The sequence below is a fragment of the Balaenoptera physalus genome, assembly GCF_965194825.1.
Source record: "Balaenoptera physalus genome assembly, chromosome: 3".
Taxonomy (NCBI): Eukaryota; Metazoa; Chordata; class Mammalia; order Artiodactyla; family Balaenopteridae; genus Balaenoptera; species Balaenoptera physalus.
The window spans coordinates 2,278,237-2,303,224 of record NC_138890.1 but is presented as its reverse complement, the minus strand read 5'-3'; the positions used below and the strand labels follow the sequence as shown (position 1 = coordinate 2,303,224).

General features: G+C 57.3%; 1 protein-coding gene across 5 annotated transcripts in view; it reads left to right on the top strand.

Moving 5' to 3' along the window:
- The window catches only part of NFIC (nuclear factor I C), a 66,316-nt gene that overhangs the window by 37,740 nt on the left and 3,588 nt on the right, over positions 1 to 24,988 (top strand). For 2 of the 5 annotated variants that reach the window (XM_082456979.1, XM_082456978.1), the window contains exons 3-9: positions 4,468 to 4,539; positions 8,239 to 8,313; positions 9,109 to 9,232; positions 9,866 to 9,990; positions 16,833 to 16,958; positions 18,731 to 18,915; positions 21,645 to 21,730. In XM_082456979.1, coding sequence (XP_082313105.1) covers positions 4,468 to 4,539; positions 8,239 to 8,313; positions 9,109 to 9,232; positions 9,866 to 9,990; positions 16,833 to 16,958; positions 18,731 to 18,915; positions 21,645 to 21,695 — 758 coding nt within the window. In that variant the 3' untranslated portion in view covers positions 21,696 to 21,730. Of the gene's footprint in view, positions 1 to 4,467; positions 4,540 to 8,238; positions 8,314 to 9,108; positions 9,233 to 9,865; positions 9,991 to 16,832; positions 16,959 to 18,730; positions 18,916 to 19,498; positions 19,647 to 21,644; positions 21,731 to 24,988 lie in introns of all 5 variants that reach the window. The other 3 variants (XM_082456977.1, XM_082456976.1, XM_082456980.1) reach the window with 3 other exon arrangements.

Here is a 24,988-nt window from a genome sequence, read left to right as displayed (position 1 = left end):
CCTCCGCCTCCGCACTGCTGACACTGGGGGCCGGATGACTCTGGGGGGCTATCCCGGACCAGCCTCCCTGTCCCCGCCCCCTCGATGCCAGGAGCCCCCCCAGTCGTGACAAACACAGATGTCCCCAGACATCGCCTAGGGGTGCAGGATCACCCCAGTTAGGAACCTCTGCGCTAGGCAGACAATTTCTTTGAATTGACATCAGCTTTGGGATATAGACTCCCCGAGCTGGGCCTCAGTTTACCAACCTCATCAGTTGGGTAAATTTAATCAGATGGTGCTATGGCGCTCCTAACACAGTAAAAACTCAGCAAATGAAAGCCGCCCACTTGGGGTCTGGGGCATCTTGGGGCATTGGGCATTAGCTGGCCTTTAGCGTTATACGCTCTGGGTCCCTCTGTTCAGACCAAAGGAAGGTCCATTTTAGGACTGGGCCTCTAGATGGGAGGAGGAAGAATTATCGGTGTCCTCTTGTTTTTCTTTTTTCTTCCCTTGATTTTTCATGGAAACATCCAGAGCAGCTCAGCCCGATAGAACTTTGTGTGGTGATGGTGGGCGTATTCGGTGCCGTCCAGTTCGGTCGCCACCAGCCACGTGTGCCTGTCGAGTATTGAAAGGTGACTGGTGCGGCTGAAGTCCTGAAAATTTAATTTCAATTTAGCCAATTTAAATTTCAAGTTGCATGCGACTCGGGGCTCCCATACTGGACAGCTCCAGAAGACAGGGTTTCCAGGAGCCAAATGACAGGCAGGTGGTTAGCAAGTGGGTGAGAAATAGTTCGAGGTTTTAGAGGTGATTAAAGATAAGGTGGCAGGGACTTCCGTGGCGGTCCAGCATTAAGACTCTGTGCTCCCACTGCAGGGGGTGGGGTTCAATCCCTGGTCGGGGAACTAAGATCCCACATGGCCTGCGGCATGGCCAAAAAAAAAAAAGTAAGATGGCACAATAAAAAGGAAGGAGATTCTGACACCTGCTACAACATGGATGAACCTTGAGGACACGATGCTCAGTGAGAGAAGCCAGACACAGAAGGACACCCAGTGTGTGATTCCACTCACAGGGGGTCCCCAGAGGAGTCACATCCACAGAGACAGGAAGTAGATGGTGGGGGCCAGGGGCTGGGGGAGGGGTGGGGAGTCAGTGTTTCATGGGGACAGAGTTTCAGTTTGGAAAGATGAGAAAGTTCTGGAGGTGATGGCGGGGATGGTCACAAGATACTATGAATGTACTTAACGCCACTGAACTGTACACTTAGAAATGGTTAAATGGTAAAGTTTATGTTATGTATATTTCAACACAATCTAAAAATCAAATTTAAACAATTTTTAATGAATGGCGTATAATTACAGCATCATATTATTTAGAAACTACACTTATTTAAATTTAAAAAGAACTACCGGGAGTATAGGAGTATGGGAGAAAAAAGAGAGAGAGCCTTCTTCAGCCCAGTAAAGGGATCTGCAGAAACCACAGCTAACATTATTCTTAGTGGTGAGAGACCGAATGGGTTCCCCCTAAGATCAGAAGCAAGACGAGGACACCTGCTCTCACCACTTCCAGTCAACAGGGTTCTGGAAGTCCTAGCCAGTGCGATAAACCAAGAAAAAGAAATCAGAGGCATACACATTAGGAAGAAAGAAAGAAAACTTGCCCTATTTGCAAGCGACATGATGGTTTTCATAGAAAATCCCAAAGAATCTACCAGAAAAAGAAAAAGACTCTTAGAACTAATATGTGAGTTCAGCAAGGTTGCAGAATACAAGATTAACACCCCCAAACCAATCGCATTTCTAAATGCTAGCAATGATCAATTAGAAACCAAAATTAAAAACACACTCTCATTTACAATTGCTCCCCAAACCTACCATGTATTGAATATCAACCTGGCACCAACCCTTTTACACTTGTTATTAGCTGACTTGGAGACCCAACAAACCCTGGGAGGTGGGTTTTATTATAGTCCCATGTTACAGATGAGGAAACTGAGGCTCAGACAGGTGATATGGCTGGCCTGAGGTCAAGAGCAGTGAATAAGGGCTCCAGACTAGAGCCAGCCGTAGCCTAGGGCCATGGCTTTCAAGGTACAAAGTAATAGCACCCAAGACAAAAACAGCAAGGAGATAGCAATAATAGTAATAAAACCCTCCCTCCAGTTGGTGAAGTGCTTACTACGTGTCAGCCACTGTTTGGGGCCCTTGATTGCATTCATTATCACCTTTTCCCTCCCGAGCAGCCTCTGAGGGAGATTCTGTAATTGTGCCCATTTCACAGATGCGGGGAGTGAGGCACAGAGAGATGAGGGGTGGCGTCTGAGGCCCACAGTCTGGGCTGCTTGGTTCCAAAGCATAAGCACACAGGCAGCGCTCAAGAAACATCCCCCTTCTCGGGTAGGCCCCTGAGTGCCAGCCGGGCACTGTTGCCCGCTGAGTCCGTGTGTGTGCCGGTTCCGGAAGAGGGTCTGTGCCCAAGGCCTGGAGCCCGACGGCTGGCTGCCCGGGCTGGGCCCTTCCCAACCCAGTGGCCACCCGTGCCCAGCCATGCGGCCATCCAAGCAGGACGGGCCGGCTCCAAGGGGCCGCTGGCTGCCCGAGCCCGGGAGCGGCCACAGGGCGCGGGGCCGAGCCGGGCACAGCCCTCTCACCACTGCCCAGCCTAGTCGGCCACGCGGGGGCTGCTCAGCCCAGCCAAGGAGGGCTGCCTGCATCCGCTCCTATCGTGGATGGGGAAACCGAGGCAGGTGGGGCCGCTCCTGTGCTGTTTACAGCATCCCTGGGTCTTGCCCGCCAGTAGGTGCTCAGCGCACAGCGTGTGCAAAGGCAACAGCGCGATGCCAGGCAGACGGCGAGGGCCCAGTGACTGTTGTGCGAAGTGTCATCATTATTATTATCCCCAAAGCAACCCTGGGTGCACTGAGGCCCCAGCAGGGGAAGTGACCCCCGCCCCCCGGGACAACGTGTCCTTGGAGGCTCCCAGAGCTGGGATGGGAACGCGCGTCTCATCGCAGAATGCAGGCGGCTCACGCAAGCGCCGTTCTGGATGTCGGGATGTAAGCACTAGCTACCGAATTAAAACAACAAGGGGCAGGGAACTTCCCTGGCGGTCCAGGAGTTAAGACTCTGCTTTTCCACCGCAGCGGGCAGGGGTTCGATCCCTGGTCAGGGAACTAAGATCCCTCAAGCGGTGCGGACAAAAAATAAATAAATAAAATAAAATGATACACTACTGTGTAAAAAAACAACAGCAAGGGGTGTGGGGCGGGGCACTTTTTCGTCATTCTAACCCTCCCTTTTCCTTGTGTACGAAATGGGTACACTAACAATGCCAGATTTGTGGCTCTCTTCATGATTTAAGGGAAAGTATGAAATGAGAACAAGAAAACACATTTGTGGTCATGTTAGGGACTTAAAAATAACAGTAATAATAATAACGGGGTGGATGTTACCGTGGATCTAGAGCTCAGTATGCCCTAAGCGCTTCATATGTATCAGCTCCTTGCCACCTCCTGGCAACCCAGTCAGGCCTGTGAGATGCTTTCGCACATTTGAAAGAGAAAACTCTGAGGCTCAGGGAGGTTAAGCGACTTGCCTAAGGTCACACAGCAATTAGCTCTGGGCCTTGGAGTATGGCAGGTGGGAGGGGCCTGATTCTCTTTCTCTGGCATTTGATGGTGATTCCCGCCACCTTTGTCCTTGACCTGAGAGACAAATGGGGGGGGGGCTAGGGGTCCTGTCTGGCTGGGCTTGTCCATTTCCTCCCCCCCGCCCCCACCGCAGTCTGGGGTGGAGGGTGTGAGGGCTGCAGAGGGGACTGGCTCTACTCACCCTCCATCTAGGCCTCCGGAGCCAATAACGCTGAGCTCAGCGTCTGTCTGCTTCACCCGGCTGCCAAGGAGCCTGATTATTTTTAGATAAGATGGAGGGGCGGGCGCCGGGGTGGGAGGGAGCCCCCAAGCCCGGCGGGTGGGGCCGGAAATGTCACAGCTGCAGAAATATGCCCCTCGGCCCCCTCTCCGGGGATCCTGAGTGGCAACTCAAGACCACAGGCTGGGCCCCCAGGACTCGGAAGGCAGAGGCGGTGGGGAGGGGGCCCGAGGGGCCAGGGACTCACCTCTCTGGCCCTCTGTTTTCCTGTCTGTGAAATGGGCATGAAGAGTTCCCACCTCATACGGCAGAGGCAGGATTAAATGAGTTATCCTCACTTGACAGATGAGGAAACTGAGGCTCAGAGAGCACTTCCCCACGACTGAGCCAGCCCCTCCACTCGGGTTCTCGCCATGGTTCAGGACACAGGCAGGCTGGCGCTTAGTGACCTCAGACGTCCATGACCCCCTGGGGCAGCAGCCAGGGAGGGGGCCATGCCATGCTCCAGACCACGGCGCTGGCCCAGCCTAGCACTGGGCTGATGTCTCCTCCCCTCCTGAGTGGGGGTCCCTGCGATGTCACCAACTCCCCCTCCCTCTCTTTGCAGATGCAGAGCAAAGCGGCAGTCCCCGGGCGGGGATGGGCTCCGACCAGGAGGACAGCAAGCCCATCACACTGGGTGAGTCTGGAGGTGGCGGGGGTAGAGGGCACGGGCCCATCCCCATCTTTTATTTAGGAATTGTTTCCGGAGCGCCCCCTGTGGGTTCTGTGTGGTCCTGTGTGAGCACCTGAGTCACTCCTCCCAGCCATGCTGTAGAGTAGGTGCTGCTGTTGTTCCATTTTGCAGAGGCGGGGACTGAGGTCCGGAGAGGAATATGGGCCTTCCCAGGGGCATCCAGGGAGCTGGGGTTGGAACCCACGACCCTGAGCTCCAGCGTCTGGGCTCTGAGGTGCTCCCCCCATGGGAGAGGCCCTGGTGGGCCCTGCAGTCTCATGGGACATTGAGTGGATGAGTAGGACAACTCAGTTCTGTGTTGCGGGTGTGGGAGCAGAGCCAGAAGGACAGAGAGGATTTGGAAGCTTCAGAGTCCCTGCTTCTACTCTGGTGCCCTGCCTACTCCCTCCCACAGTCTGTCCTCCCTGAAGTGGTCAGAGGGTGCCCGTGAGCACCTGAGTCAGGCCCCGCCCACCCTCTGCCCACAGCCCCCCAGGGCTCCCACCTCCCGAGGGTAAAAGCCCAAGTCCTCCCTGCCCTCCCCTCCTCCCTCTCCCCCCGTCGCTCACTCTGTTCCAGACACACAGGCCTCCTTGCTGTTCCTCCAGCACACCAGGCACCATCCTGTCCCAGAGCCTCTGCACGTGCTGTGCCCGCTATCTGGACAGCTAACTGCTTTCTCTCGCTCCAGATCACCCAGGTCTCAGCTCAAATGCCTCCCTCTCAGAAAGGTCTTCCCTGAGCCCCTCAGCTCAAGCAGCCTCAGTCACTCTCAATCTCAGCCCTCTGTTTTATTTCCTTTCGAGGAAGTTAGTGATTGCGTATGTATTTGCTTAGTTGCTTAGTGATTGCAAATGTGTTTGTCTATCTCATGTAGTGGAACATCACCTCCTCAAGGGCAGAGGTGTTTGTTTTGATCACTACTGTGTCCTCAGTACCTAGAACAGGACCTGGTACACACTAGGTGCTCAAAAAACATTTCTAGAAAGCAAAAAAGGAGAGAAGGATGAAGCAGAGGGAAAAAGAGAAACTAGAGGGATAGTATATTAGGGGCAAGGAAGGAGGAGAGATGAAAAGGGAGAAAGGAAGAAACAGTCAGTGGATGAGGGCATCCCCGTTGGAAGGTCTGTCACAGGCATGCACAAGGAGGCTGGATGGTTCCAGGAGGTTCACAGGCCCCCAGGCCACACCTCACTGGCCATCTGTGACCCGAGTCCTCCTTGACCTCCTGTGATCCCCAGGCGCCTCCCTCCAAGCCAGATGTTCAAGGCAGGCGGCGGGGGCCATGGCGCTTGGCCTGGTCCCGTGGGGAGCTCCAGCGTCTGGTAGAGGAAATCACTTCCTCCCCGCCCGCCAGGGAGTCCCCTGGAGATGGAGCTGGGCGAGCACTGCACAAACAGGAAACCCCGGTGGGGGTGGGGCGGAGGGGCGTGCTGACAGCAGCCGGCCAGCTGGATCAGCAGGAAGTGGCCACGGCCACTTCCCCCTGGACACTGGGAGCCACCACCCTGTCCTCCTCGGGATGTTGTGGTCCCGAGACTCCCATCATGGGCCTGGGCAGGTAGTAATTGCTCAATGAATGGTGGACACAAAGCTCATAAGCAGGGGGCTTGGGTGGCAGACAGCTGGGGAGCTGGGCACTGCTGTGAGCTCCCTGCGGCCACTGCTGCCCCCTGGGGGCCTGGACAAGAACTGCTCCCACCCCCCCGCCCCAAAGCCAAGAGCTGCCATTCTGTGGGTCCCACCTCCACTCTGACCACTCTCTCTGGCTCCTTCAACTCCAGCCCTGTTGGCCTCCGATTTGCCAAGTGCATCCCAACCCCAGGCCCTTTGCACAAGCCATTCCCGCTGCCAGGAACATCGTAACCCACAGGGAGGTGGCAAAACGTCGAGTTTAAGATCATCCTCATCGGGGTAGCCAGTTCTCACAAGGCAGTTTCCCTGTGCCAGGCGCTGTCTGGGCACTACCCAAATTTTAACTCACGTGTTCGCCTTATCCACCCCTACCTTGAGATCTTGGTTGAATGTCACCCTCCCAGAGAAGCCTTCTCTGAGCCCTTCGTGTAAAATAGGTCCCCTCCCCAGCAGGCTCCCCCGACCTTGACTGCCTCACCACTGCCTGACACATCTCACATTTAACTGAATCATCTTTAATAACTTTCTTTTTAAATTGTGGTACAACACACATAAATGTAGAATTTTAACCCTATTCAAATGTACCGTTCAGTGACATTAAGTACATTCAGAGCTGTGTACCCATCACCTCTGTCTAGTTCCAGAACATTCTCATAAACCCACAAAGCAACCCCATTTCCATTAGTCACTCCCCCTCCCCGAGTGACCATGAACCCACTCTCTGTGTCTGTGGATTTGCCTGTTCTGGACGTTTCCCATCAATGGAATCACACACTGTGTGTCCTTCTGTGTCTGGCTTCTCTCACTAAGCATTGTGTTCTCAGGGTCTGTCCACGTTGTAGCGAGTGTCAGGGCTTCACCTCTTTTCACGGCTGAGTGACGTTCCCGTGTGTGGAGGGACCACATTTTGTGTATCCATCATGGTTGATGGACATTTGGGTTGTCTCCAATTTCAGCTACTGTAAATCATGCTGCTGTGAACATTCATGTGCAAGTGTTTTTGACTTCCTGCTTTTATGTGGCGTCCTTCGCCCACCATGGGCTGTGAGTCCAAGAGGGCAGCTGCTCCTGTACGTCTTGTTCCCCACTGTGTCCCCAGTGCCCAGCTCAGGGGGCGGACACTAGAGGTGCCTGGTAATGGGTCCTGCCTGTGAGGGTCTCCAGGTGGGACAGGCCTGCTTCCAGCTGTCTTGGGTTGGCCAGTGCTCCTGCCCTCTCGAGGCCAGCCTCAGTTTCCAAATCCGTGAAATGGGTCTAAACCACCCCAGCCCAGAGAGGAGGGTCCCTCTTCCTTTGACATTAGGCGGGAATGGGTCCGGGCACACTGAGGATTTTGACTGCTGTCTGTGGACCCTCCATTCACCCCATGGTTCTGAGCCCCTGCCGTTTGCCAGGCTCTGGTCCGGGCACTGGGGACACCACAGAGCTCACAGCCTGGAGGCAGAAGGCTAAGAGACTGCAGCACTGCATGGGGTGATGAGTGAGGTAAAGGAAGCAAGCTGGTCCCTCCTAGGTAGTAGCATTCATAGCTCACAACCACCCAAGACGACAGGGTGTATGGTCCCCACTTTTGAGATCACGGAGCATCAAAGCTCAGGGAGGTAAAGTGACTTATCCAAGATCACACACCGAGCGGGCAGCTGAGATGTGAACCCAGGTCTGGCCTCCACTTGTGTGTGCAGCCTGCCACAGCACGGGGGCTCCCGAGGAGGGCTGGGAGGCGGTGTGAAGTCCCAGGCTGGAGAAGGGGAGGCTGGCTGAGGCTGCAGTGAGAAGGACTGAGCAGAGACTCAGGAAGGGAGATCCGCTCCAGCTGTGTTAGGGTGGAGGAGTCCCCGTCGGCTTGGAGGGGCTGAGCTGGCCATCCTCCTGCTGCAGGGCTGTGGTGGTTGGGGAGGTGGGTAGACAGGGTGACTGGCCAGGCTGGGTCCAGCCCCCGGAGTCTGGGCAGCCCAGAGGTGTCAAGGCGGGGAACAGACCCAGCTCAGCTGGCTGCCTGCTGACCCCCATCCTTCCTCTCTTTTCCAGACACCACCGACTTCCAGGAGAGCTTCGTCACCTCCGGTGTGTTCAGCGTCACTGAGCTCATCCAAGTGTCCCGGAGTAAGTGTCCCCGCCCACCCTGTGCTGGGACCCGAGGTCGGGGGGGTGGGTGGGCTCACACAGGGGAGGACTGTCGGAAAGGAGAAGTGGCTTCGGGATGGGGGCTCTAAGAGGGAAAGGGACTCGGGGAGGGAGGAGCAAGGAGCCCATCACCCTGCCCCACTCCCCCACGTCCTCTCCAGCCACCCTTGTCACCAAGCCTAAGTCCCTAGGAAGGGCAGTATCCAGGCCTTTCCCAGAGTCCAAGGTCAGGGTGACATGCTCTTCCCCAGAAAAGACTCCAGATGCTGGGTGGAAGGGCTAAAGAACCTTCTGCCCCAGTATCCCCCATTCCTGGGACCTCCCTCACCCCCACCCAGGAGACCCCAAAGGGCCCCCCCCCTGCCTATTTCACCTCTTGTCTTACCTATGGACCTGCTGGGGACCCACCCCCATCCCCAGACACCCCCATTTGAATCCTACCCCAGGGACCTCTGGGCACTATCCTGCCTTAACCCTAACCCTTGCCCTCCCCATCCAGATCAGCAGAGCCTGGCCTCTGAGAGTTCTGGGAAGCTTGGCCTCCAGCTCTGGCTATGCCTCTGCCTCACAGTGTGACCTTGGCCTCTCTCAATGGCCTTGTTCTTCTGACCCATAGTATAAGGCCAGTTTCAGCCAAATTAGGAATCAGGCCAATTTGGGAAGCGGTTCCTTTTCGTTCTGCCAGCCCCCAGATGGCTCTCCCCACCACTCCAGGGCAAAGTGCAGCCCTGGACCTTGTTCCTCCCTCATCCTCCTCTCTGTCACCCTCCGCAGCACCTGTGGTGACTGGAACAGGACCCAACTTCTCCCTGGGGGAGCTGCAGGGACACCTGGCGTATGACCTAAATCCAGCCAGCACCGGCATGAGAAGAACGCTACCCAGCACATCCTCCAGCGGGTATGTCCCCGGGACCCCACCTCTGGGCACTTCACACCCCACCCCCACCTCCATCTAGCCCCAGCTGGTTCATTCCTCTCCCTGTTTTCACGTTCCACCTGGGAAACTCTTATTCATCTTTCAAAACCCAGCCCCCAAGTGACTCTTTCCCCAGCCCTGACATCCCACGCTGGACTCCCACAGCCTCGAGTCCTACAGCCCTAGCCCCTGCGACTCCATGAGAACACAGACACCGGTTCTTGCTGAGATATGCTGTGTGATCGTCAGCCGGTCACATTCTGTTTGCCTCGGTTTCCTCACCTGCTAAGTGGGATCATAATCCTACCAGGTTGTTCTGAGGATTACAGTAGGTCAAGCGATCAGCCAGGCTTTCAGGGCTTTAGTCTCCACTCTGCTAGCTTGCTAGCTTGGCCCTCTGCTGAGTCCCTCCCTGCCTATTGCCCTAGGTGTCCCATCCAAGTGATGGGCAGGTTAAAGCGGATGTCATCTGAGAAGCAGCCGAAAGTCCGCGGCTCGCGTGACGTCTCGCGATAGCACCCTCCTCGCCCTGCCCCCTAAGAGCCGGAAGTAGCAAAGCCCGCCGGGCCCGTCTCCGTGGTAACCGGTCTGCTGGCTTCCTTCCTCGCCCCTTAGGAGCAAGCGGCACAAATCGGGCTCGATGGAGGAAGACGTGGACACGAGCCCCGGCGGTGATTACTACACCTCACCCAGCTCTCCCACGAGTAGCAGCCGCAACTGGACGGAGGACATGGAAGGAGGTGGGGCTGGCGGCGGGGGCTGACCGACCTTCCGGTCTGGGTTACCGCGGCAGTGACTACGTGTTCCGGCAGGCACTGCGCGGGCGCCCCGGGGCGGAGAGTCGGCCTGGAGCCGCGGGGCCTCCTGGGAATTGTAGTCTCGCAGGCTGCGCGCGGTTGGAAGTAAAGTCCGGGTTCGCGTTCCCGGAGCTCTTTGGTTCCGCTCTGGCGGGGGAGGATGGAGATTATCCCTTGCCCGACTTTCCTGCCCTCTGCCTGTTAACGGCCCATCTCTGTGGGGTTCCTGCTATACAGAATTGACTCAGTAGCGATTCTGATCAACAGGGTGCTTCATCCTCGGGTCTGCCGTAGACCCTCAACTAGAGCGTCCTGATACGTGGGTTCCCTTTCCACTGGGGTCCTCCCTGGAGTCCTTTTTTTTTTTTTGCAAGATTCCCATCTCCATGGGATCTTGCTCTCTGTGAGTCCAGTTCCATAGGAGCCCCGCCTCTTTTCTTATAGCGTCCTTTTCCTGGTAGATTTTCTTGTTGCTCCTCTGTCTTCATAGGGTCCTCTCCAGAGTGTCTGTCTCATGTGGCTCCTGTTCTGTAGGGTCAGCAGTTCCGTAGAAGCTTTTTTCTGTTGAGCGCTGGCTCCTCCTGATTCTTTGTTTACTTACCGTCTCCCTAAGGGCATTCTCCAAAGATTTCCCTTCTTTGGAGTCTCCATCTCCATCACGGTTCTAATCTAAAGAATCCCTTTCTGGGAAGTCCCTGGTGGTCCAGTGGTTAGGACTCGGGGCTTTCACCACTGCTGTGGGCCGGGTTCAATCCCTGGTAGGGGAACTAAGATCACGCAAGACGCGCCGCGCGGCAAAAAAAAAAAAAAATATATCCCTTTCACCTTAAGATTCTGCTCTCCAGCGGACCAGCGTTGCACTTAAAGGAAATGGTTTGCAGAGTAGCCTGTGGGGAGGACGCCCCTGGCATTCCTCAGATTCTCAGCGGGGTCTGTGCCCCCCAGTTTTAGAAGCATATCTCTACCCGGTCCCTTATCCCTTAACAAGGGTTCACCCCACCGTATAGCCCAGTGGTTATGAACGTGGACACTCGAGTCCCCCAGCCCTTACAGCTTCCTGGTGACCCCACCTCTCTGGGCCTCGATTTCTTCATCTGTAAAATGGGGGTGTTAATACCTGCAGTACCCACCCCATAGGGTTATTGTGGGGATTAAGTGAATTAATACATTCGATGTCCCTAAAACAGGCCTGGCACATAATAGGTACCCAGTATACCTTAGGATTTGTTTTCTTCTCTGCCCCTCCTTCTCTTTCCCTCTTCCCTGTAGAGTCTGATTTCTTATAAAGATCTGTCTATACAAAGTGCCATACCTATAGGATTCTTGAAAAGCAATATAACATTACAATTCAGAGGGCAGGTTCACTATAACAGAAAAGAATCTGATATATATATATATATATATATATATATATATATATATATATATACACACACACACACATATATATATCTATGGAACTGAAACATTTTGCTGTATACCTGAATTATTGTAAATCAACTCTTCTTCAATAAAAGAAAGAAAGAAAGAGAGAGACAGAAAGAAAAAGAGGGCAGGTTCAGGCATCAGAGAGACCAGGGTTCAAATCACAGCTCTGTCTTTGTCTCACTGTGTGGGCTGTGTAACCTTGGGCAGGTGACTTAACATCTCTGAGCCTCGGTTGCCTCATCTTTAAAGTGGGAGTGATGAGAACCATCATTCTTTTGGAGAGTTGGAAGGAGGACACGGTAGAATGTGACTTAAGCAACCATCTGGCACATAAGTGACCAGGAAACAGGAGAGTTTCTTTGGTGTTCATGTCTTTATAAAATTCCCATCTCTTGGAATCGGTCTCTAACACAGCTGGTTGTGACATTTGAGGTCCCAGGCCTCCTCCCTCTTCCTCAGTGTGGGCTCCCAGGTATCTAATGCTGGGAGGACCTCTCTATTTATTAGGCTTTAATTTATGGGTCAGAGTGTCTCTACGGTTCTGTCTCTGTGGTTTCCCTATCTTTCTAAAGTTTGTCTCTATAAAGACCTGTATTCAATAAGCTTTAAGTCTGATTGTAGATAACAGAAAATACAAAAGGAAGTGCATTTCTCTCACAAATAAATGTCCAGCCATCAGCCGCCCTGGGCAAGTGTGATGTGAGGGACTCAGTCTCCTGCCTTATGCGCCACTGAATGTGGTTTTCATCCCTACCTCATGGTCCAATATAACTGCTGGAGCTCCAGCCATCATGTCTGCTTTCCAGCCAGTAGGAAAGAAGGGTCAAGTCTGGGCATGTCCTCTCCCTTTAAGAATAATTTTCAGAAGATGCACTTACCCCTTCTGCTTATCTCTGGGCCCCTGAGTTAGTCCTAAGGCCATACTCTGCTGCAAAGGATGCTGGGAAATGTAATCTTATTTGGGCCAATTATGTGCCCATCTCAAATCAAGGGTTCTGTTACTAAGGAAGAAGGATAAAGCAGATATTGGGAGACAGTTAACTTCTGCCCTATCATTTACTGATTGGGAACTCAAAAGCACTTCTCACTAACACTGTGATTGAAGAGGTTGTCTACATATAAAGTGAATACTATTTAGAGCTGAAAGACAGCCTGTGCTGATGTAGCCACAGCAGCCCTGAGAGGAAAAATTATAGCTTTAATTGGAAAAAGAGAAAGGCTGGAAATAAAGAACCCAGCATTCAATTCAGGATGCTCAAAAAAGAAAAACAAAATTTTAAAAGGAAGGAAATGCTAGAGGGAGTCACTGGGGCTTGATCCAACCTTCCTACACTGAGAATAAAGTGGCCATGATGGGGGAGGACAAGGAGGAAGCCCGTACCAGCTTCTGGTGTGCGATGGGGAAATCACAGAGCTGGAAGGGAATGCCAGAGGGAGTCAGTCCTCCTATAGCTCCCATTGGTTGCCTCAGGTGATGGCAGACTCACTCCCCGCTGTGGGAGTCTCAGTACAAACCTCTAGTCTGTGCCTGCCCCTGCCTTCCGGGTGCTCACAGGCTCGTGGGCAGATGAATTCTATCTTTTCCTCCCCCTCCTCTTCTCCCTCCCTCTTCTTCCCCTTCCTGCCCCTCCTCCTCCTCCTTTTTCTCCTCTTCCTGGCTTCCTCCGGCTTCCTGTCTAGACAGCCCCCAATTAGCTGTTCATTAAGGGGGTTAAGCTGATTAGAGTACTCTCTCCCTTCCTCCGCTGTGGCCACCATGGGCAGCGCCCAGCTAACCCCCCAGCCCCAGCCTCCTCACTCCAGTGCCCTGGAGGGGCAGACGCCTGTGGGGGCAGAGGCCTGGGGGAAATCTTGCCAGCCCCGCCCAGGCAAGACCCCTGCAGCCACATCTCTCATACCCCATACACCAGCTTCCAGCCCTTTGCCCCTCCCGGGCCCGGGCCAGAAGGACCAGGAGTGCCCCTTCTCCTCCTGGCCACCTCCTCCTGAGGCCTTCCCTGATTACCCAGCCAAGCGGGGCAGAAAGGGGGTCCCAGAGTGCTTTGCTCTTGCTGCTTCTGTGGCCCTCCCCCAGGGGACATGGGCCTCCCACAGGCAGTTATTATACGGAGTGAAGCGGGGAACTCCCATCTCTCTCCTCTTCCCGCATCCCTTTTTGAACTTGGGGGGCAGGAGGGGGTGTCAGAGTGTGGCCTGAGGAGTTACAGAGTTGCCTTTGAATCCCAGCTCCACCACTTCTTGGCTCCCCAGGACCTCACAGAGGGTCACTTCTGCCCCTAGAGGACACTGGGCGGTGTCCGGGACATCTCTGGCCATCATGACTGGGGGGCTCCTGGCATCCAGTGGGTGGGACCAGGGACGCTGCTCCACACCCCACAGCGCCCAGGACGGGCCCGCTGAGGATGACCAGCCCCCGTGTCAGCAGTGCTGGGGGTAGTGGGGGAGGCCATCCCATGTGGTAAGTGCCCAGTGAGTGGTGGCCGATCCCAGCAGAACTGCGCTCCGTCCACCCACCCGTACACTCCGCACACTCTCTGCCCACCCTGTGTTCCGGGCCCTGGAGACCCACTGGTTGGCTGCAGTGGGCCCCCCAGGGGAGCTGGCATTGCAGGGGGACAGGCTAGTTTGTCAAGCAGACGGGTGGGTGCTCAGATGGGGGATGTACAGGCCCACCTGTTAGATGAAGCGTGTGTGCTTAAACGGGGGACAAACAGGCACGCGTGACAGGCAAGTGGAAAGATACTTGGGGGTGGGCACCTACAGGCACGTGCGTCCGTTAAGGTTTGTATCTTCGACAGGGGACGTAGGGATACTTGACGCGGACGTGGAGATATGTATGTTAAGCAGAAAGATGGCCACTCGGATCGGGGAGGTCAAGGGCACGCCTGTTAAATGGAGAGACGCGCGCTTTGATGGGGCATATACGGGCACTGTGTTAACCAACATCGGTTGCTCGTGTGGGGCCGTTCCCAGCATGTTTGTTGAACGAACGGGGGACATTCAGACGCAGGAACGCAGGCACGAGGGTGACTCTTTCTTGCAACACCAGGCGCCCTCCGCCCCGCTCCTGGACCCTGGCTCCCGAAGGCCCCATCTCAGGAAGCTCTAGAAGGGCCTGTGGAGGTGCAGCTGGGGGCGGGGTCCACGCCGGGCTATTTCCATCCAGGACAGGCTGTTCTAGGAAATCCTCCTAAGTGAGCGTCTGACAGCCGTAACCTCATTCCCCCTGCAGCCCTGAGCCAGCCGGGAGCCGAACATACACACACACACACACACACACACACACACACGCACGCACAGCAGGGCCGGCCTCCTCCCTGCCGGCCGCCTTGGATGCCACCAGCTCCTTCTGTCCCTGGGAAAGCCCGGGCCTGCACCCAAGGCGCCGCTTGGCCGCCAGGTCCCTCTGGGGCGCCAACTGCATCCCAGGACACGCTCCCCCACTCACACACTGATGCACACCCAGAGCCGACCAGGGCAGCAGCGTCTGTAACAGCAAAAGCAGATGGTGGCCTGAGTGCCCTCGGGGGGCTGGTTCGCAGATCCGGCTCACCCCTGGCCGTGCCATCGCGGAGGATGAAAGCACCCCACGTGGAAACGCCACGGTAGGGGTGGGGGAAATGCAGCAGCATCCCAGGTGGGACAGCCCTGGGGACCCACGCAGATGCCCACTCACAGAACCATCAACCCGAGACCCCAGAAACAGTGGTGGCAGGCCTCGGAGGAGGGCGTGGGTCCTAACTGGGGTGGCTCTGCCCCCAGGGGACACTGAGCCGTGTCTGGGGACATCTGTGGTTGTCATGACTGGGGGGGCTCCTGGCGTCGAGTGGGTGGAGCCAGGGAGGCGCCGAGGGCGACCCACAGAGAATGACCCCGGCCCTGGTGTGTGCAGCCTGAGAGGCCACCTTTTGCGGGGTGGCAGGCAGTGTGTCCCTAGAGACTGTCATACTGGGTGAAGTAAGTCAGAGAAAGACGAGTATCACATGATATCGCTTATGTGTGGAATCTAAAAAAAAAAAAAATGGTACAAACGAACTTATTTACAAAACAGAAGTAGAGTCACAGATGTAGGAAACAATCTTATGGTTACCAGGGGGCAAGGGAGGGGGAGGGATAAATTGGGAGATTGGGATTGACATATACACACTACTCTGTATAAAATACCTGGCTGATAGGGACCTGCCGTGTAGCACAGGGAGCTCTACTCAGTACTCTGTGGTGACCTATGTGGGAAAGGAATCTAAAAAAGAGGGGATATATGTATGTGTATAACTGATTCACTTTGCTGTGCACCTGAAGCTAACACAGCATTGTAAATCAACTATACCCCAATAAAAACTATTTTTTTAAAAAAAACAACCCTCACCATGTGTGAACCCACTGTGGGCCTCAGTGGGTGTGTTTCACTGTAAAATGAATTTTAAAACAATTCCTAAACATGTCTATCTCCAGTTCCCCACTTCCCCCAGAGCCCAATTCCAGAGAAGGGGCCAGGCCAAGGACTCTGCCTTTTTCAGACACGTCATCATCCTTTACTGTCACTAGAAAAAGCCTCTGCAGAGGGTGGTGGGAGTGGGGGGTGGGATGCAGGGAGGCAGGCGGGGGGCATTCATGGTTCTTCAGGGCGGACGTGTGCCCCGCATCTCTGGGGTCCGTCTTCCATGTCATGACAAGGCTCCTCCTGAGCCAGCGTCCGTTCTGTGCCACGGCCTCCACGGAGTCTGTATGTGCCCATTTTACACCTTTTATTCATTGAGGCCGAGCTGGAGACCGTCTGGGCTCCCCAGGGCCACCAGGGGAGGTAGTGAGACCCCCGTCTGCTGAGGAATGGCAGCAAGTAATTCCAGTGCGTGGGTGTGTGCCAGGCCCTGATCTAACGGCTTTACATGTTGTATCGCATTTAATACTCACGATGACCCTACAGGGAAGGTTCTTTCCCCCGGGTAAGGATCGGTGGGGGGGGAGGGGCACAAGCACAGAGCCACTTGGGCTTTGGGGCTTTGGACCAATCCCTCTTCTCTGCCCACCCTGCCGCCTTCTCCAGGGCTCTGGTGTCCCTGGGGGGCAGAGGGCAGCCCTGAGCCGACTTATGTCTGGAAGGAGAGAAGGTGGGGGCCGGACTCTGTCGTCCAGGGGCCCGTGTGGCGTCAGACTCCTCCTCCCGTGGGCCGTGTGACCCTGGGCGGCCCCCTTCCCAGCTCTCAGCCTTGGTTTGCCCCGCCTTACAATGGGCTCCCAGCCCCTCGCCCATGGGTTGCTGGGAGAAGGGGGGGCAGGGGCTCTGCGGGGAGGTCCAGGGGTCCTGGGAGTGGAACAACCCTGCCTGCCGGCCCTTGACCCTCTGGCCCTCCCCGCAGGCATCTCATCCCCGGTGAAGAAAACAGAGATGGACAAGTCCCCTTTCAACAGTCCGTCTCCCCAGGACTCGCCCCGCCTCTCCAGCTTCACCCAGCACCACCGGCCCGTCATCGCCGTGCACAGCGGTGAGCGCCGCGGGCCCCGGGCGGGGAGGGGCGGCTGAGCCCTCTAACCAGGCCCCTTATGGCCGGGGAAGTCCCACCGGCCGTCTGACCACGAGTCCTCTTGCTGTAGCCTCCCACCCGGGCAGGAAATCCTGCAGCTGCCATGGTAGAGAGCACCTGGGCCTGACTCTTTTGGGGCCTCAGTTTCCCCTTCTGTACATGAAGGTGCAACCTGGGACTCACCCCTCAACCTGCTCCCCACGTGCCACACTCGAGCGACCCACCGACAGACCCCGGGGCGGGATGGCCGCGATAGGAGGCAGACACCCAGAAGGACACACACAGGCCACGCAGGGGTATGGGAGCTCTCAGGAAGCAGCACGCTCACAGCGTGGGGTGTGAGCTGAGCCCGTCACCCGTCCACTGGGCTCATAAACGACCCCCTCCCAGGGCTGTCCGTAGGACCAAATGAATTAAATCAGAATGAGTTAAATAAGAGCTTGAATGTCACCTGTTGCCCCTTGGTTGTGATAATGATGATTTAGTTCCATACAAGGGCAAATACACATACAGGGCAGAGGCAAACATCAAAATAGCACAACAGTTTAGACTAGGAGCCAGCCAAGCAGGCCCCCCAATTGCCACCGTTCTTGTAAATAAAGTTTTATTGGCGGAGGGCCACACCCATCTGTTTACATGTCATCTGTGGCGGCTTTCAGGCAACAAGGGCAGAGTTGAGTAGCTGCATCAGAGACCCTATGGCCTGGAAAGCCAAACGTATTTACTGTCTGGCCAGGGGCTAGAGAGAGAGGAAGGGGGAGTGACCACTAGTGGACACAGGGCTTCTTTTGGGGGCAGTGAAGTGGTTCTGGAATTACAAAGTGAATATACTAAAAGTCACTGACTTGTTTAGAAAAAGAAAAAAAAAAAGCAAATACCACACTGGAATATTACTCAGCCATGAAAAGGGGTGAAGTATGGACACTCGCTACAACGTGGATGGACCTTGAGACCACAGTGCTCAGTGAGAGAAGCCAGACACAGAAGGACACACAGTGGGTGATTCCATTTATGAGATATCCACAGACAGAGAGTGGCTTCCCGGTTGTCAGGGGCTGGGGGAGGGGATGGGGGTGGTGCTCATGGGGACGGGGCTTCCTTTCAGGGGGATGAGAATGTTCTAAAAACACACAGTGAATTGTACACTTTAGAAGGGTGGATTTTATAGTGTGCAAATAATATCTCAATTAAAAAAAAATATTGACCCACCAGCCATTTATGGAAAGAGCTAGCCAAGCCTTGGGTCAGGGTGTGGCCAGTCAGGCTGGGCTCGAACCCCGGGTCTGCCACCTGCTTGCTTTGTGGCTGGGGCAGAGGACATTCCCTCTGAGAGCCACGGTCATACTCTGTCTTAAAAAAAGACGTGATGGGACTTCCCTGGCGGTCCAGTGGTCAGGACTCAGCAGTTTCACTGCCGAGGGCCCAGGTTCAATCCCTGGTTGGGGAACTAAGATCCTGCAATCCAAAAATAAATAAATTTAAAAAAATAAAAATAAATAAAAGTGCTCAAAGGGGTGACACCAGAACTCTGTGGGGTCTCAGTAGAGTCATCGAATCCGGGTGTGTAAATGACAGCAGGGCCTGGTCACGGCAGGTGCCACTGGGTCTCCACATATTCGTATTATTAAAGGTGCCGCAGCGTGGGCGTGACGCACACCCACAAACACAGTCACTCGGAGACAGGGCGGCCTGGCGGGAGCCCCCGGTGACCACTGCCCGCCTCCTCTCCACAGGGATCGCCCGGAGCCCTCACCCGTCCTCGGCCCTGCACTTCCCCACCACGTCCATCCTGCCGCAGACGGCCTCCACCTACTTCCCGCACACGGCCATCCGCTACCCACCTCACCTCAACCCCCAGGACCCGCTCAAAGATCTTGTCTCGCTGGCCTGCGATCCGGCCAGTCAGCAACCTGGACCGGTGAGTTTGGGGGGCACGACCTCCCTGGGGCCCTGGCGCGAGTGTCAGGCAACCCTTCCTCTGCCAGGGCAGCTTCTATTTTACAAACGGCGGGGTCCGCAGCCCCTGGAGCCAGACCGGGTGGGAATTCAGGCTTTTTCAGATGTCTGAGCGGACGGTATTTTAGGAAGCCCCCAAATCAAACACGGTTACGGCTGAGCTCAGGCCGCCTTTGGCCAGACTTCCACCAAAGCTTTTGGTGTTCGGAGCCTTTCAGATCTGGGAACCGTGGGCGAGGTGGTGGATGAATGAATGCGTACTCGCGGCAAATGCGGGGAGATGCGTCTAGGCCGCCCGTGAGGTCCAGCGATGCTGTTTAGGAGGCGTGGAAGGAAAGCAAGTGGGTACACAGTAGCCTGAGGAGGCAGGGAAGGCATGGCGATCCCAGGATGCTGGAGGCCTGCGGGGTCAGGCGAGCACCGGGCACCCACCAAACTCGTCCCGGCCGTGCCCACCAGGCCGGTCCACAGCCCTGGGGTGGACGGCAGCCCGAGGCGGAGGGGGCACCCGCCGCCTTAACCACCTGTCTCTCTGTTCCCCCCAGTTAAATGGAAGTGGCCAGCTCAAAATGTCCAGTCACTGCCTTTCTGCTCAGATGCTGGCACCCCCGCCCCCCGGGCTGCCGCGGCTGGCGCTCCCCCCCGCCACCAAACCCACCTCCGAGGGAGGAAGCTCGTCGCCGACCTCGCCCTGTAAGCACCCGGGAAGGCGTCCCCGAGGGGCCCCTCCCCTCCCCGGCCCTGCTTCTGGGGTCGGGGTCTCAGGCGCAGCCCAGTGGGTACCGGCGAGTTTGGTGGGTCCCCAGACGGAGGCCTGGGGCCCACGTGGTCAGGTCCACACAGGGCCAAGGCAGCCTGAGGGGATGGCCAGGGGCAAGTCTGGGGTCCACCCCCGTTGGCCGAGTGGCCTGGGGCCCCCGTGTCCCCGCTCTGGGCCTCTGAACCCTCTTCCATGCAACAAGCAGCTGGCAGTAGGTGAAGATCTCAAACTGGAGGTGGGAGGGCCCGACTCGGCCCCCAGAAGCCTTTTGTCTGCGGAAAATGAGAATCTGTTGTGGTGATGGTGGTTTTAAAATCAGGACATCTCACATAGAAATTCCAGAGTTCCGGATTCTCCGGGGAAACTGGCCCCAGTGGGCCCTGTTCCTGCTGGTAACCTGGGCTGGGCCACATCTTTAGACAGGACACACCCTGCCTGCCCACCTGACCCCAGGAGGCCCTGGGTTGGCTGCCTCGCCTTCTACAACTTTCTGCTCTCTGGACGTGGGTCCAGGTGGTAGCCTGGTGGGAGGCCCTGGCTTGGTCTCCTAATCTGCTAGAACTTTCCACTCTCTGGATGTGGCTCCAGATTACGGCTCGCCAGCCCCCAGGGCACCTCCCCCCCACCCCGCCACCCCCCACCCCAGTCCAGGGCTGCTCCAGGCTGGGAAGAGGTTCCTAGAATCCCCATCCTGGGGTCTATCTACCCCATCAGTGGTGGCTCTGCCCCCAGCCTCTCCCTAAACCCCCTTCCTCTCTGGGTGTCTCTCTCTCCCTCGCTCCCCAGATGAGATTCCTCACCCCACCCAAGCAGGAGGGGCCAGCCCTTCCATCTGGGCCCCATCGGCCCCCCTCCCCGCATGCAGCACCCCAGTATTTCTTCCCCAGCATCCACTGCCTGCCGAGACCCGGGGCAGCCTCACGTGCAGACGGGCTTTCTCCAAACACCATGACGGAGCGCAGGGCACTGGGTTGCAATCCTGCCCCTGCATCTTGCTCCCTGTGTAACCTTAGGCAACCGTCCTCCCCTCTCTGAGCCTCAGTTTTCTCAGCCGCAAAATGGGAGAGTCACCAGAGGGTGGTGGCGAGTGAGTCAGTGCAATAGATCAGGGAGAACATTTAGCGGGAGGCCGGGCGCAGAGGACAGAGTTGGCATGTGGCGCTGGTCTTCACCTACTCTCCCTGCTTTCTCATCTGTGAAATGGGCATAATGATCACGTCTGCCGCGTTGAGGCTGCCGAGGGTTAAAATGGGATGGTGCCCAGTGCCTGGCTTACAGTGACGCTTAACAGCCGAGGGAGAAACATGGATTTCTTCTCCTTCCCCTGCACCGGCTTCTGAACTGCAGGTGCAGCCTGCTTCCCACCACCGCCCCCCCGCAATCCCCTAAGCCTCACCACCTCCCACTTATCTGCGCTCTGGTGGAGACCACATGGGGACCCTCCCCCCACCCCCGTCCCCTCCCCAGCCTGGGTTGCAAATCATTCAGTCACCGGCAAAACATGGTGCGATTAAAATATAATCATATATATATGTGCGCACACGCAGCCTTCCCCATGGCCTCTCCAGGAGGGAAATTAATAAATAAAACGCCCTCAATAATTCATGGCACCCCACGCGGTGGGATGCAGGCCGCAGGAGCAGGATGGACCAGGCAGTGGAACACTCTGAATAATTCACAGGCGGTTTCTGGATTATGAAACTTTCATCCTGCGCCTTCCCTCTCGGCAGACACCTGCCCGTGTGACTCCGGGGGCCCGAGACCGTGGGCTTTTCGGGGTGCCCGGACCATTGGGGGAGGGCGGCAAGCTCGGAGGCACCGGGTGCTGGGTGTGAAGGCCTGGCTGTGTGACCCTGGGCAGCGGCCACCCTCTCTGGTGCTCCCGCGCCGCCCCCGCGCTAACGGGCTTTCGGTCTCTCTCCTCCCCGCAGCCTACTCTACGCCCGGCACGTCCCCTGCAAACCGTTCCTTTGTGGGATTAGGACCAAGGGATCCAACGGGCATTTATCAGGCACAGGTAGGGGCCAAGAGGCCGGCTGGTGGGTGGGTGGGAGGGGCAGGGCAGAGGGGCCGGCCTGGGCGCGCAGGGAGAGGCCAGCCTGCTGGGTCCCGTGCCGCTCCCGCCAGCTGCACCCCTGGCACGGTGGCCAGCCTCCCAGCCCCTTCCAGGGCCTCGAGCCCACGCCCGGGGACGTGGTATGGCCCCAAATCCTGCCAGGGGACGCTCCTGGCAGAGCTGCTGTGGGGCTGGGGTTTTCACCGCCCTGGCCCCATTTGTACCTATGGGAAGACTGAGGCTCGCAGAGGCAAGGGGATTTGCCCAGGATCACACAGCGCGTCAGCCCAGGCTTTCAACCCCCCAGCCTTCATCCCCTCCCACGCCGGCCGGAGGGAGGGACCACAGGAGAGGGAGGTAGGGGGTGCCAGAGGACCCCAGGATGCCAGGCGCAGGTGGGAAGCTGAGGCAGCCCATGGCAGGGGGCGGGGCCTCCTGGTAGAACATGCAAGCCCTCCCCCCTGGCTGCAGCCTGCGAAGTGGGAGTGGGGCGGCAGAGCTGGGGTTGGCACCACCGCAGCTGAGTGTGCACCAGGGTCGGGGGCATGAGGCTGGCTGAAGACAAGACAAGGAGGCTCAGAGAGGAGGAGTGAGTTGCCTGAGGCCGCACAGCAGTGCAGGGCAGAGCCTCGATGGGTCTGGAACTGAGACTCATGGCTCCCAGCTTCCCTCGGGGTGGGAGGTGGCCTCAGCCCCTGCCCACGTGTCCCTGACATCCGCCTTCGGGCCGGGGTCCACATCTGTGTTGCGTGCAAGCCGGGAGTGTGTTGGCGGGGGGTGTTCAAGGGCGGTGGCTGGACCCCAGAGCCGTGCTCCTTGGTGCGTGTTGGGGAGGGGGTCACGGGGTATGAAACAGCCAGAGGGCAGCACCAGCTGCTGCAGGCCCACTGAGGCCCAGCCGCACAGAGAAACCTCTTCAGGGCTCCCCAGCTACTCCAAATCCCCAGAGCCAGAGAGTACGGGGATTTGTGGGGTCCCCAGGGGTCAGGTTCGGATCCTCAAGCCACTCTGGGAGGGTCCCCTGCAGTGGAGTTCATCGGGAGGGGCTGACCAGGCCCAAGGAACCTCCCGCCACAGCCTGGGCCCCTGGCGACCGTCTGAGGCTGGCCAGGTTGCTGCTGGCAACTCAGGGGGACAGAGTGGGTGGGCAGGACCTGGCTATCCCCCTCCCTACCTGCCCAGACTTTAGCTGGGGGTGCTGGGGTCAGGGCACCAGGGCTAACTGCGGGGAGCTCTGAACCTCAGTCTCTTCTTCTGGCCTTGGGCACCTCCTGGGAGTCTTCGAAGGGTCTGGAGCATTAGGGGACCAATTTTATCCAGAAAGGGCACTGAGAGGCCAAGACCACCCCAACTCACCCTCACACACCCAAAATATAAGTGTCCTGCTTTACAGAGCCCCAGCCAGGATCCAGACAGAGGGATCACTTGGTCAGGGTCACCCACCGAGTTGGGGTGGCCCCAGGATTCCCCGCTTTGGGTTTTGGGTTCTGTCCCGGCCTAGACACCCCTGCCCCCCGCCCCCGGTGCTCAGGGAGCCAGGCGTTTCCTCTCCCACCCCCACCTGACAGCCCTCCCCGCTGGAGGCTGGGAATGTCCTAATTGCTGCAGAAAGCAAAGCTAATAAAAGTGACAGGGAGGGGGCCCTGGCCCCTTAACCCTTCCCCAGCCTCCCCCCAACCCCATTGTCAACCCCTGCATGGGGGGATGGGGGACCACCCGGAGCCAATGGCCTGCAAGGGGGGGGGAAACCAAGGTGCCAGAGAGGGGGGCACCTTTGGTCACCACCCCCCTTGGCCAGCAGGCCCCGCTGGGGACCCAGAGAGAGTGGGTCTGGGGCTGTGGAGGAACCTGGGGGTCGGGGGGCGCATCCAGGGCCCTGCCTGGGTGGGGAGGGGTAAGAGCCTGGTGTCAGGTAGAGCAGGGTGTCCAGGCAGGGGGATCAGTGCTGCCAAGGGCTGGAAATGATGGGGAAACAGCCTGAATGTGGAAGACCTCAAATGTGGGCTGTGGCCTGGGGGCCAAAGGGAGCCACTGAAGGGATGAGAGGGAGGGAGGAGCACAGCCAGGGCTGGGAGTTGGAAAGAACTTTGTGGGGCTGGTGGGGGAGGGTGGCACGGAAGGTGACAGACGGATGAGAGACCCCAAGGCTTATGGGAAAGGCGAGGCCCCCCATCTAGGTCTGGTGGAGGACCCCGCCAGCACCACGCAGGCAGGACCACCGGTCCCTGGACTAAGGGCGCCCAAGTCCCCCAGTGGGTTCAGGCGCCCCCACCCCCACCCCCGGCAGACCCCAGAAGGAGGGAAGGGGGGAGGAAGGGGCCATGAGACCCGCTCCCCCCTCTTGGAGCCCCTGTGCAAAGGGCTCAGAGCCCAGAGGCCTCTCCTTTCTGGCCCAGTCAGCACTTCCTCCGCCTTCATTATTCCTGGCCAGTTGGCTTTCCTCTGCCCCCACCCCCCGCCCCTGCCCCCGAGCCTGCAGCGGCTACTCTCCCCGCACCACGTGCCCTTCCATCTCCTGCCTTCCCCGCAGTCAGTGCCTTGCCCCCTGATCAATATCCTCTCCCCCAATCAGCGCCCCTCCCCCAATTGATGTCGGTTGATCTCTCCCTGATCAATTGCCCACCTTCTTCATTCCCTCCATCCCTGTCTCTCTCCATCAGTCCCCCCAGTCCTGAGCCATCCATCACTTTGGCCCCCAGAGTGGGGCTCTTGTGGGCTCTGACACCCCCGCCCCCTCCCCTGTGTGAAGGGGTCCACCCGGCTAAGCATTTTACACCAGAAGCCCTTTGCCCATCACGCCCATTCAGCAGATGAGCAAACTGAGGGCCAGAGGAATTTAAGCCACATGCCCAAAGCCACACTGGTGGCTCCAGCCAGGCCAGGGGGATGCCAGAAGAGCCCAGACCTCACTACTGGCACCGCGTGGCCTCCGTCTCCCCCTCAGCTGATGGGGGACAATGTTGAGTTGAGGGCGCCCCCCCCACTGTTACGGGCAGAGAGCCTAGGAGGGGAGGAGGCAGGGAGGAAGGGCCTAGGGGAGGCCGGCCACCACCAGGGAGGGTCACGCCCAGAATCTGTCTGGTTGCCAACGGAAACCAGACATGAGGTAATGGCCAAGATGAACTTGAACTTGGCTGGAGGTGGGGGGCTGGGAGCCATGGCGCCAGTTCGATGGGATGGCCCAGCGGCTGCAGGGCGGCCTGGTTGGAGGGGGTGCGA